The sequence below is a fragment of the Daphnia magna genome, linkage group LG5 (assembly GCF_020631705.1).
Source record: "Daphnia magna isolate NIES linkage group LG5, ASM2063170v1.1, whole genome shotgun sequence".
NCBI lineage: Eukaryota > Metazoa > Arthropoda > Branchiopoda > Diplostraca > Daphniidae > Daphnia > Daphnia magna.
In genome coordinates this window covers 9288564-9302368 of record NC_059186.1, presented here as the reverse complement: position 1 = coordinate 9302368, position 13805 = coordinate 9288564, and the positions used below count along the sequence as shown (strand labels likewise).

Here is a 13805-nt window from a genome sequence, read left to right as displayed (position 1 = left end):
TTCAGGGCACGCGTGTCCACAGTCTAAACCCATCGTGTATACGAATAAATGTCGTGACATTTATGATGACGTCATTTCCGTCTAAATGAAACTAAAGTTGCATATATAGACGACCGTGCATATATAATATACGCAGATGTCTTTTTTTTTTTTGTTGAATTTTTCGATTGGCTGGAAGAAAGACAGCGCCTGTATATGCATTGGAATAGAAATGTGTGAACGAACAACACATTCACAAGCCGCCCCGCTAGGCGTTACGAATCGTTGTGATTCCTTTGTTACGCAGCTTCCGTTCCGGCTGGCCGCATGCCAATCATCCTCTTTATTCTTAATTTTGGTCTGTAGGCTAATCAAAACAGCTTTCATGTTTTGCTTATAGTTTTTTTTTTAATATTTTGCTTCTCCCATTTTTGCCGATTTAATGGCAACACTGTCTACTACACGCAATGATAAAATGAATGATGAAATATAGGCAACGTGTGTTACCTAATACGGATTGAAAAAAATAAAAATAAAAATAAATAAATAAAAGGAACACGTCAGAAATTGTACTTTGAATGACAGCCACTATGTGTGTGTGGTGCGTGCGCATTTATTGCGCTGACTTTCCGTCTATGGCATATTTAGGATAGTTATATATACGTATAAGGTTTCTCTTCCGTCACGGTGAAAACCGCCGCAACGGGCTTCTTCTCCATTTGATATCGTTCAAAATCAAATGTTTTTTTCTATGCAAAAAAAAAATAAAATAAAAAAAGGTGCCCATGAGTCATTGACTTGATTGACTACCTATATGGTTTTCCATAAGTTTATGGTTGATTGGTTGGTTAAGGTTTTTTTTTTTTTTCAAGTCACGTTCGTTGATCCATCATATCACGAAGGCCTTTGTATAAAAGGAGGGGGGAGCCTTTCCATTGCCGGACGTGTAACATATATATACAATGAGCTCCACCGCCACTGGGGTCTTTCTGACCACAGGAGATCGTGCTACGTGATTGGGTGGAATTACAAAATATATACACCATCACGAGCGTCTATACGGGAAATTAACGCGTGTAAAATATAAAAAAAAATAAATAAAAATGTGTACCAACAACAACTGGTAGCAGAGCCCCCCACTAAATGTAAGAATTTAAATGTACACATTCACACACCTCCCCCGGTTGGCATTTTTTTAGTTGACTGTGAGAAACTATGAATGGGGGGGGGAACAAAAAGTATAAATAGATTTTAAAAAATAATAAAAGGTGGAGTGCCATTTTATTTCTGTGAAAAAAAAAAATGATTAGGGGAGACATGCCCTGAGACCCACCGCTACGGTCAGCTGATTTGGGTATACTCTTTGATTTGTTATGTGTATATATAATATCTATACAGTGATAGTGAGTTCTCTTATTTTCACAGAAAAATATACATCAACAAAAGTAAACTGACCGAAACGGGTCTAATAACCGCTTGATTTTTGTTTAGTTTCTTCTTTACCTTCGCGATGGCCAAAGAAAAAATGGGCGATGAAGATTGTCGAAACAAAAATGGACGCAACGGTTGAGGAGTTACTTTGTGGATGTCACCGATGATACCCCCCCAATCCTCCATGGTGTGCTGAGAACGTTCTTTTGGACAGCGCAAACTTTTAGACACAAGCTTTCCTTGTCCATCTCTGTGCCCTTATTCTTTTATTTTATGATGATGCCGAGAGAAAGACCATCCAGGTGTGGAACAATTAAAGTCTATAAGAAGAACAAGAACAAAAAAACAAAACGAAAAGAGCCGCCAGCTTCTATAATCAACGGTTTCTGTCTTTATCAATCTGTAAACATCCATCCCATCCCCCAAAAGAAAAGGTGGGCTGCTGGTGTTCGTCACCTTGTTAAATCGAGAAAGAAACAAGGACAAGCCCACAGGAGCTCGGGTTCATTTTTGTATTTTTTTTTTTTATTTCGATCAATTTTTGTTTTTAATTTTTTTTTCCCACGCCATTCAACACAAAAAACAGTTGGAGGAGAAGATCAAAAAGAAACACAGGCCAGGGGCGGTTTGTGTGTCTTGTCGCTATATCTATTTCCAGCAACCCTAAATGAAAGAAAAACGATTGTAACACACTCAGCTGACTCACCTTGTATGTATACATAGAGAACAAAACAAAAAAAAAAACAAAAAAAAAATAAAAAATACTTGGGGGTGTATAGTTATAATATGGTCATGGCGGTAAGTTTGAAAAAAAAATAAAAAAAGTTTCATCCCCTGGTGGAGTCGATGCCGCCTGTCTCTACCTGGCTGCTGGTTGCCATTTTTCACACCGTCATCGAGCATCACTTTACCTCCAGCAGCAATAACTTGCCACCCACCTCCCATTTGGACAGAACCCCACCGACGAGGTGAGGGGTGGTGGAGGGCGAAGGAAACGCGCAAAAACAAAACGAAAAAAAAAGAGGGCCTTCAAATTATGACACCCGAGGAAATGCGGGTGGTTCTTTTCGAATGCCTCGCTTGCATTTATTATTTTTCGTGACTAATTCATTGTGTCTCGGATGTGTGTGTTGAGAACGTGAGAATATTCTCGCCATTTGATGATATTTTTTGCTAAAATAAATAAAAGGAAAGAAAAGAAAAAGGAAGATGGCGACAGCGGGCACTTGAGAAAAATCTCAAGAGTTTCCTGGACGCGTTTAGACTCAATTTTTCAATCGGTTTATAACTTGCGATATCTTACTCCTCTAGTATATACATATATATAGCGACAGGTAGTATAATGTACATCTGATTGATGTTTGTTGGTGTTGTTTTCGTCTCCTTTTCGTTTCCTTTCTTTGTCCTGGTAGAATTGAAAAAAAATAAAAACATTTGGCAGGAATGCATCAACAAATGACCAAGTGCATTAATGACTCTGTTGATGTTCACCTTCGATTATCATTTTTTTTTTTTTACAACACGGAAATCTCATCCGGCCGAAAGTGGGGAACAGAAATGGCTGGCGGATTAACGGGCCACACAACACGCACGCACTGCCATCGTGTAACTCGTATATATAGCCTATACGAGTTGCATACATATACAACTGCATTTAAGAGGAACAAAATTCCCGTCTTTTTGCCTGGACAAGACCACACACGAATCTCTTTTTTTGTTATTATCTTGTGAAAAAAAAAAAAAAACAGAAATTATTCTCAATTTCTTTGTTATTCACTCCACTCGTGTTTCTACTTCATAAGGAGAGGGGGGACCTAGATTGTATGTAGGCTTTACACGAGCCTATCCATTGTGCGAGAGTACCGCCCACACGACGATAGTTAGTGTGCACATCAAGACACTCATCATGGCGTTTTGCTGGCACACGTTTTGTGTGTGTGTCTGTGTGTGTGGAAAATGAGACAGCCGAATATGCCGAGATCTTGTTGAAGTTATTATCGACTTTCTTGATATGCACGCGGGAGAAAAGGATTTTGGGTTTCGGGGTGATATCATCGTGTGTGCGCAGACAGTCAACCAATCGAGTGAAAGGAGAGAGAAATACCTGAGCTGTTTCGGATTTTTCTTCTTGAAAGAGAAGAAGCAGGTGATTATCTTTTGTTCGGTTCTTCACGCCTGCCCTTAATCGATAATTGGGACCGAGAGGTGTGCGGCTCGATCGATCTGATGAACCTTTTTTTTTTTGCTTGCTGTTGGAAAAAGAGCCGGCAATGTAACATGCAAATCTCTGTGTTAGCCTCATCGCGGCAGGTGGTGTATATAATCCAATAATATTGTTTAAAAAAAAAAACTAAACGTGATGGCCAAAATATAAATTGAGATTTGCCTGACTCATCAGCGGGATATTGAGGCTCCGGGTCGTCGTCATAGCCATTAAAATGCAATTTGGAATTGACACGATAAACAGCTCTTCTATAGCATCACTCCTCCCTTCCAACAATCGAATGGATTTTCGAAAATCGAATGTTTCATGAGCCATTGATTTAAGTTTTTTTTTCAGATGAAAAGTTCAAGCGATTCCGCCAATCGTCTTATCGCAATTATCAAGAAAAAATGGGGATTTTAAGAACGCAACGAAAAATAAGAAATTTGCGTTTTGCTCTTTTCTGTTTTCCGAGATTTCTCTAATGTTGAAAGGTCGTGAGACGACGCATTCAGGAAATTGCAATAACAACAACAACTCGTATATAATATAGGCCCATTTTCACAAAGCTTATCTCTAATATTTTCCCCCTTTGATCCGTCAAACGACATCGGATAGCGAGCCATTGTCAAGACATAAGAGCATAACAGCTCCTATTTTTCTTGATTGTTTTCTTTTAAAACAAGTAATTAGTCTGTTCTTGTATACAGAGAAAGAGAAGGTTGATTCATATTGTTGTTTCGTCCCATTAACTGTCCTCTTTCGGGTCCATTATTATCATTTTTTTTCTTCTTCTTATTTATTTACCTGGAACGTATTATTAATCGGTGACAAATAACTTATGCCAGTTGACCTTCGACCCAGTGATGACACAAACAATATACGATTTAATACATCCATACACATCACTTGCTAATCTCGAATGACGTGCGTCAGCGTTGAAAAGCGACTTAAAGTGAATGCAATCAAGTCGCTCCCCTGCGGCATTGTATTTAACCACAGCCATACTCAAATTGTTATTGCTTATAAACGTTTTGCTTTTCAGATCGGATAACACGGTCAAGCAGAAAGAAAAAAAAAATCAAATAAAATTATTGGTGGTACAAATATTGAAGTCCACACGCCTTCGTGATGTTTAAAATGATGACCGGTATCATAGGATGACTTGATTGTTGTTACAACCCACCAGCCATTGTCGTTGACGTTACACACCATAACTTGTTGATGCAGTTGGATGCGCGATAACTCTTTAAAAACTTAAAAAAAAAAAAATAAATGATTGTTATTCGAAGCCAAAATATGTTTTGGGGGCTTCCAATTTATGGAGCACATCACAGCTGATGACGATGCCTTCCATATAGATAATAGGGCTCATAAAAACTTCACATAAATTGAAGAGTGGTGTGGGCCCACAATCTACCAGCGAACGAGTCCAGCTACCGCTGCGCTATAAGAAAAAACAAGAGAAAAGAATCATCAAGTTTAATGACTTATTTGTAACATAACACACATCACACACTGCCCCAGCTGGGCTTGGCTTTTGTTATTGTTGTTGGCTTAGTTTCCGGTTCCCTTCTTCCACATCTATATAGGGAGGATATGTCTCTATATGTACACACACCTCCTCTGTGTAAAAATAAAACTTAAAAAAAAAACATGCAATAACGAATAGGACGAGAGCCAGCGAATATAATAACTCGGGGAAAAAAATAAAAATGTCTGGAAGAGAATCAAAGAAGAAAAGAAAAATTTTTATTATTGATGTTATTCTAGTCCCCCCCTCCTTTTTTTATATGAGAGATAATCAAGTCGCACTTTCACGTTTCACACGTTCGTCCCGCCGACTATGACAACGGACGATTGTCCAGTTGTTTTTTTAAACGCTGCCGGCAACAGTTGCAAACAAAGGACGACACACAAGAAAAGAAAGACAAATATAAAAACTATCAAGCTCATAAAACATTTGTGTACCTTTTCTTCTTCTCCTTTTGTGTTTATATATTACGATTCGTTTTGAAAAACATGTGACCTTTGGGCTGTTTGTTGTTGATGAAGAGATCGACCGTTGGTCTTTTGTATTTCTTGTGATTATCATTCGTCAATTTATTCCATCGGAGAAGGCAACACAACTTTCCCGTCTATTATACAACACACACGAGTGCCGACTGTTTGTGTGTGTGTGTGTGTGTATTTATATACGTCTACGTACGCGTGTGTGATTTAATGATGATTTAATGGCAAAGGATGAGAAGGATAGAGAGATGAAAAGCGAGAGACTATTCACGTCCGACTGCATAGTGTGTGTATGGTGATTGATCAGACACGTCGTCTTCATTATACCGTCATCAACATGATGATGCGGCCGCGCTCTGCCGGTGGTTGTCAGCCACTCGATTTCGTTACGGGCAAGAAATGCAAATTGATGTGAAAAAAGGGAATTTTTATCGAAAATGTGGAGAAGAAGGATTACCCCTGCCACCCTACATGGGGGCTGAGTTATGTGGATGGCTTTCCAGTAGCTCAGTGCCATCTAGTGTTTGATATTCATCAGGGAATGGGGGAAACAATTCACGAAATAAAACGAATAATTCCACACGCAAAACGGAGGGGGAAAATTTCGGATTTCTTTCCTACAATTTTTCTCTCTCTCTTTCTTCTTCTTTTATTTCCCCGATGAAAAGGGGGAAGAAAAGAGAGAAAAACAACAAGAAGAAATAAGAGAAAACCGCCGCCACCGCTGCCGCCGCGCAATGCCAAGAATGAAACACAAAAAAAAAAAAACAAGAAAAAAAGAAGCCGCCTTTCAATGGGCCGGGTGATTTATGCCGCACCGCTCCAGCAATGTAAGTTGCTCCAGTCGTAATAATCGTATCAAAGGAGGCCAACAGCTATAGCTGCGTTATTATTATTATTGCCACTCGGCTGCGGTTTTTCTTCTTCTTCTTCTTCTTCTTCTTTCTTCAACAAGAAAACTACAACACAATAAAACACCAACATTTCCCGCTCTTTTATCTCTTACGTGTCCTTTTTTTAAAAAAAAGATAGAAACGGCCCATAACTGTTTCCTTTCTTGATAAAGTCGCCCGTAACATGTCGCCGCAAGGTAGACACTATAAGCCGCACGCTATAAAAACACTCCCTTTTTATTTTTTATTTTTTAAATACCTTGAAAACAACACGTAAAAAAAATCTTCTTTTCAAAGTGCTGGTGTGGTTTCCCCCTTTTTTTGCGCTATACAAAAATCTTTTTTTTAAAATTCATTTCCGACTCATCAACACGAATTTTTTCTGTTTCTTTAACTCGAGCTAGTTCATCAATCAAAAACGCATAGTCTATATACATGGGACGTAATAATCCTTGGACGCGGTAATGAGCCAACTTCTTTCAAACGCGTTTCGTCACGCTAAATAGGACAGAAAGAAAAAGGGCCAATGGTCGTGACGAACGTTTTGAATTTCAACCGGACAGGTGACAAATCTCATCAAGAAAAAGAAACATTTCAAACTGATGCGGACCAATATATTTAGCCGAGTATCTATGGGCCCACCTGGTCTCCTCCCCACAAACTGTTCAAAAATTAAAAGGTGAGAGAGTGGCCTGCTTGCCCTTGTGAGTAATGACCCCGGGACACGGCCCATTAAGTACACACATAACGCGCGCAACGTTTGCTTGTTTTCTTCCATTCTCTTCTTTTTAAATACATTTTTTTCTCATTCATTTTCATGACTCCTCCTTGTCTCTCGACGCGTCCACGCGGTTTCATCTATATGTACTATAGATGCAGAGAGATGTGGAAAAAGAAAAAGAAAACGAGTTATTGGGCGGACACACGTTCAAAAGTTGGTCCAGCTCCGGTTTAAAAAAAAACAAAACAACCCGCGCAAAAGACAAGCATTAGTCGCTGGGGGGTTTGAGCGGCATGAACTGCCCTTTCGTGCCTACTCTAATATTACATATAATATTTCCCTCGTCAGATATCATAATGAAAGAAAATAAAGATACATATACAAGAAGCCTCCCCCTCAACCCAACTGCTGCGATGCCTTTGAACCGCTTATTTCGGTTCAAGTCATAAATCAAAAGATCTAGATTTTATTTTTATGTGTTTTATTTTTTCTTTTCGGTCTTCTTCTTCTCTTCGTTTTTCTTCTCCCTGCCTTGTTTGTTTTAGCTTCGCAGACGAACGAGAAATCAAAGAAGAAATAAATCAAACGAACAACTATACACATATACGTTCGATATGCGGCCAACGACAATGTGTGTCATTATTTCTAAGGCCAAATGAATAGACGAAGATGATCATATCATTTGATAATAGCGTTCGTACAAAAATCAATGTTGATTATAGGGGAGCCCTTGTAAGTCGCTAAATAAAAGAGGTTTAAAAGAAAATACATGTATATTTCTGGACCAAACAACAATAGAGGCCGTACTTTAATTAGCGCTGGATGTTTAGCAGCGCAACGGTCTAACAAAGGCGCGTTCATTTGTTATATATCCCACATATGCGTACAGTCTAGTCTACACACACACTCGCTTTGTCTATTTATTATTAACAACGACCAGCGAATGTCCACCCCTTATTGACCGTTCTTTTTTTTTGTTGTTCTTTTTACCTCATTCTCTTTTGGTGTTGTTGCTCTTAATGTCTTTCTTTTCAAGAAAAAAACTGCGCAACAAAACTTGGCGGCCACTTTCCGTCCTACACACGGGGCCATCATCAGACACGGATAATGGGGATCCATTTGATTCGAAACACTCCTAATGACTATGATTAAGTGGTAATGACGTAATAACCCGATAATAGCCCTATAATTATATCCGAAAACGACTTGACGTAACCATCGCTCTCCGGCTGCTGTTTATGTCTTGCTATTTCGTTTATATCTTCGACCAACAACAAAAAAAGGGGGGGGGAGGGAAGAAGACGGAGGTATAAAAAGAAAAATGGGTGAGAGAATGCGTTGTGGGAGGAATTTTCTTGAAGGGGTGTCAACGTCAAGAGAGGGGGGGGGAAATGTCGTCATTCACACAAGGATTGATTGAGGAGGTGTCAATTACGGCGTGAATGCGCAAGCTCGTGAAAGGCGGCGCAACCCATCTGGGAATAAGTTAAAAATAAAAAAGAAAATTGACTTGTCGGTTATGGCCGTCTTTTTAATTTTTTTTTCTTCTTCCCTTGTGTGTAGTTATTTATCGTGATAGTTATGATGATTAGTGGCAGAAGCAAAAGAAAGAAGATAGACTTTCGCTGCTGTGCGCTTCTAATCTTCCTACCGCTATGGCCACCGCTAACGTTCCCTTTGGCGAAGTTTGCACCGATCCATGGCTCATTTGCTTTCTCGCTCCGGAACGCCAAAAGCGAAGAAAAAAAAATGAAGGAGAGGACTGGCTAGCTTGTTCTTACCGGAGTGAAACGATGCGGAAACAAAAGCTTTTGCCTGAGAGAAAGAATAAGAAACCCATCCGTCTTTTGTTTTTTTTTTTGTTTTCTGAACCAGGAGGAGAATGAAGACAGCGGCAGATGGAGAAATCTCTCAATTATTTGCCTTTTTTTTTTTTTAGTTTTGTTTGAGTTGGTTTTGGAACAAGACATACACATGCCATCTAGCGATGGGAATGAATTCAGCCGTCCTGGAAAAGATTTGAATTGCCCGCCAGTTGTTTTGGAAAACAGACACAGATCTCACTGCTTTCTGGTGTTCCTTTGCGGAAAGAGTTATTTCCACATGCCAACTTTTACCGGTAGATGGCATCTTTTTAACCTTTTCTAATAAGATTAAAAAAAATGAAGTTTATCTTAAGTGGCTGGGGTGTGTAAGTCTATCACAAAAACTAGTCTGACTAACCCATCGGCCCCGAGATAAACAAGATTAGTTCTTCTTTAAATCTCGTTTCATTCTGAAACTGACACGATTAACGTTAAAACGAATCACATATTCGAAATCAGCGTTAAATTTTGGGGTTATAGTAAGTTGGATTTGATCGAATTCCATTTCAAAAATGTAAGCCCGATTTTGCCTGTGGCTCCATCCTATTCAAAATCCGCTTATAGTTGGCGGGATATAACTAATATATTTGATCACAAACAGCGTTTAATTTTGTATATATAGGTAGAAGATTAGAAGTTTCATCGAAACACAAGATATGTGACGTATTTCGGACATGGCATCGATTTTTCAACAACATTTTCTTCCCATCAGTTTGCCGAGGGGTGAAATGCTACGATAAATCACTAACATCAAGAATACGTTTGCGTAATACTTAAAAAAAACAAAAAAACAAACAGTGCCTTGCATTAGGAATGCAGCATTGGATGCACAAGTCAAAACAGTCCAACTATAAAAATCAAAAGAGCCAATCCCAGCGAAGAATTTGGATTGAAATGGGCGGCTGATGATGGCATAAAGAACTGGATAACCTCCACTGGGTCCGACTTGATGCTGACCCAATAGTGCGACACATTCTTGACGAATGTAGTCCTATAATAACAAAAACATGAAATGAATCCTCCTTAAAAGAAACGAACGTGATATAGCATATACCTGAAGTGAACGGAGCCGACAAAATCATACGGAGGCATCCAGTTCAGCATAACAAATGATTTGTCATCGTTGATCAAATGGGTGGCAGCATTCTAAAATTATTAAGTGTTAGTTAACCTTTGATTGATTTCAATTGCAAAAAAACAAGTGGCGTTCTTACGTCCATTCCGTTGAAGCAGCTCATCGATTGGCCATCCACATCGATAGAAAATTTGCCTATCGGTTTGCTGCTATTGTCGCTAAATGCCATGATGAAGAAACCTGTTTCACATTTTTTTTAAATGTTTCTCGGAATATTACAGACGATTATAAGTGAGTTAGATTTAATACCTTTAAAATAATCGCTGGTTATGGATGAGAGTCCGATTGGCACCAAACTATTCTGAATAATTTCACTCTGTAATTTCAAAGAAATCTAAACGTCAAGTCAATGTATAATGTAATAAATGACACGATTAAATTATATACCGTTAAAGGCATGACGATGAACGGGGATGTACCATTTTGCGGATTGAAACCATGGCCAGGCGTCATTGAGGCGCAGGATGCCTCCAGCGCTCCATAGGGGCTTGCCCGCGCAAGCGCCATCAACAAAAATAACAAATAATAATTCATACTGAATTAGCAACAAAACTATTGGGAACAAATTTAAATCAGACCTAACTGGTTCACCACTCTAATTCAACTAAACAAACCCCCCCAACAACAAAAAATCCCTTCAAAGTCCTCCATATCAACGAGAAGTTGCGTCAAACATTCCCCTGTTCCAATTGTGTTGTGTCTTATCTGCGTTGCTCAACTCTTTGTCATGCACATTACAGTTTTATAGCGCTAATTTAGATTAAATTAGAGTTCCTTTCGTGATGTCTCAACCAGTTTTTTTCCTTCCTGTCAAGACATGGACCGGCCAAGTCAGTGCTTCTGTATTAGTCAATCGCCTCCTAAATGACATTGAAGCCTCTTCTAACGAGCGCCAAGTATGTATACAAACACGAACAGGACAGACAGTTCCCATTTTTTTTTTTTACGTGTAGGCTATATAACATACAGAAAGAGAAGGGCCAATTGAAATGCTCCGACGACGGACGAGACCGGACTGCGCTTATATTTAAACATCGTGAACAAAAAAAGCACTGGGATGGCGAGGAGGAGGAATGAAAAGACCCCCGGTCAGAGTGGGTCCTTTTGTAAGCGTGCACACATCATGCATCCAGAGCAACTCATGAAAAAAAGAAAGAGAAAAGGATCGACAACAAACAATCCGTTAAGAAGGCGAACTCGGCTTAGTTCGACAGAAGCCCCACCTCAGCAAGGCTTTCGAAAATTCTGGACTCTAAATTTAACAAGCATCAGAGGGCAGTAAATGTCCAGTTCCGCCCCTCTTTTGAAAATAAGAAAAGGAAAGACGTGAAAGAAAAAGAAGAAGAAGAAGAAAAAAAGGGGGAAATAAGAGCCTCTCTATATTAGCTGCTGTTGTTGTTGTTGCTCCTTCTGTCTGGCTCTATACTTCAAACTGCAGCATCTTGTACACTCTTCCGCATTTTGACGAGGTATATATCTGGAACCCCGCGTAAAAAAAAGAAGAAAAAAAACGTTGTTATATACAGAAAGAACAGGAGCGTGTTCCAGAAGGCTTCATTGAGCATGGAACAGCGTCTGCTGCAGCAGGATATCCTCTATATAACTCTCTGTGTTGATTTATTTACAAGTATATACTGGAACATTGCTCGTCTATTTTAAATATACGATCCAATACCCGACATGGCGAATGTTGAACGATGTCGTTTTGGAACATCATTTCATATCGCGATAAATACTTAACCCGTTTGATCTTTCTTTCTTTCTTTTTTTTTGTATTGTGTGGGGGGGGGCATGAAGGGGCAGTAGACGAGGTCTGATTCGCAACTGATGGCGAACATGGTGGGTCTGGTGTAATTGAAGTGGTCGGTCGAGTGCAATCCACTGATGATAATGGGCCCACTGTGACGTCGGTTGCAAGAACCGCGGACGCTTTCCTGCCGGTTCGTATATATACGATGTAATCAGCGGCGTTGAATGTGGTAATCGGTGCCAATTGACTTGTGCGCTCCCACCCAATCGTCCCGAAGTTTTCGGGCACCGAGGTACGTCGGCGAGCTGTTCAACAGTAGGCCCACGTACGGACCGTGGCGGGCCAGCCGAAGTCGAACGACAACTTCCGCACACTGCTCTCCCTTTGCTATACGCCTCTCTTGTATGTGGCGGATGGCAATCAACGCACCCTATTCAAGTCTGCACAAGCGGAAAAGACTCTCTCCACATTTCAATTGGCCGCTCTCTTCTTTCGCTCGTTTTTTTCTTTTTATTCGTTACCCTTGTTACTAGTCGTGTATGTACACTTTGTACCTCTTGACATATTGTGTGATGTTTCCCACAGCTCGTTCCAAATGGATTAAACGTGTGTTGCCAAGTCGATATCAAATCAGGATTTTTGTTTCAAACGCAATAACTTTCATTTGGTTTTCTGATGTAGGGATTGGTAAAAAGCAACTGGAAATTGAATGAGCGTTCAGAGTGAGAATTTTAAAAAATCATCCGAGAGTTTTGTATTTATTTTTTTATTTTGTCGGGGTTTGGGCGTGGCCACTCGTTCGTGCTGTCCAGCGACTGATGAGAGAAGATGGTCCTTGTCTAATACTTCTTTTTTTTTCCTGATGGTCGGCGACGACAACTCGAGTCGAGAGCCTCGTTTTAAACCTCTTTGCTCTTATTTTCTTCTTCTTCTTCTTATAGATGGTCTCTACCTAAATATATATTGACTGGAAGGCACTCGCTCGGTTAGTTCTCAAGTGCACTCTTGATTGGCAACCATTTTTTTTTTAGGTTATCCTCCCGCCTGCTGGACTCTTGTCTACACGAACTTACGTAACATTTATGTCGAATGGTCTTATTCCTTCACGTAACATTGAATGAAATAGATTGCCATTCAGATGTTTTCTATAATGAGTTTTGTATACGACTTTCAGACCTCTGTTTACAATAATAACAAGACATCCTTTGATTATTATTTTGTTATACCGGAAGAATATTCTCTTGTCTCTCTCCCCCCACACACCCCTCCCCTTACCGGAAAGTTAAGAATATAAATGAACTATCAGGTTTTATTGCTGAATGGGTGATGGCGACGACGAGGGATGTCCCAGTCTAAACAGTTTATTCTGGCTGCTGTGATGTGCTTTTTTTTTTGAAGAGCAAAAAACTGTGCGTGTGTTGTGTTGTGTTACAAGAGATGATGTTGATGGCTCCTCAGAGTGGTGCAAGTGAAACGGGATCCGTCGAACCTAAACCTCCCTCCTTCATCCCTCTCATTTTTGGCTGCTCGCTGGTGGGCTCGGTTGACAGTCACGTGACATTTGATCCAAGGAAGCTTTATCCAACAGGCTCAGTACAACGGGGTGGTGCAATCCCCCGCCCTTCCAATGCATAGATTGTCCCGTCTCTTTTATTGCCTGCATTTATCATAATCTACTGAGAAATGCTCCCGAAATCGCAAATCAATTGAACGCGTGGGTAGTAAACGTTTTGCTTGACATTGTCATCGAATTCTATAACGTAACGTGCGGAAGCAGAGTGACTGCCAATATAATCGCTTAATTCGACGAGCTAT

At 39.9% G+C, this 13805-nt stretch overlaps 1 protein-coding gene across 1 annotated transcript; it reads right to left on the bottom strand.

Moving 5' to 3' along the window:
- Positions 1-9703: 9703 nt before the first annotated feature.
- On the bottom strand, positions 9704-10857 carry LOC116933377 (putative defense protein 3). The gene is made up of 5 exons (XM_032941155.2): positions 10628-10857; positions 10490-10556; positions 10320-10420; positions 10160-10251; positions 9704-10096 (listed from the first exon to the last, which is right to left on the bottom strand). The coding sequence occupies exons 1-5, from the start codon at positions 10772-10774 to the stop codon at positions 9940-9942; spliced, it is 564 nt and encodes a 187-aa protein (XP_032797046.2). The 5' UTR covers positions 10775-10857; the 3' UTR covers positions 9704-9939.
- Positions 10858-13805: the final 2948 nt, after the last annotated feature.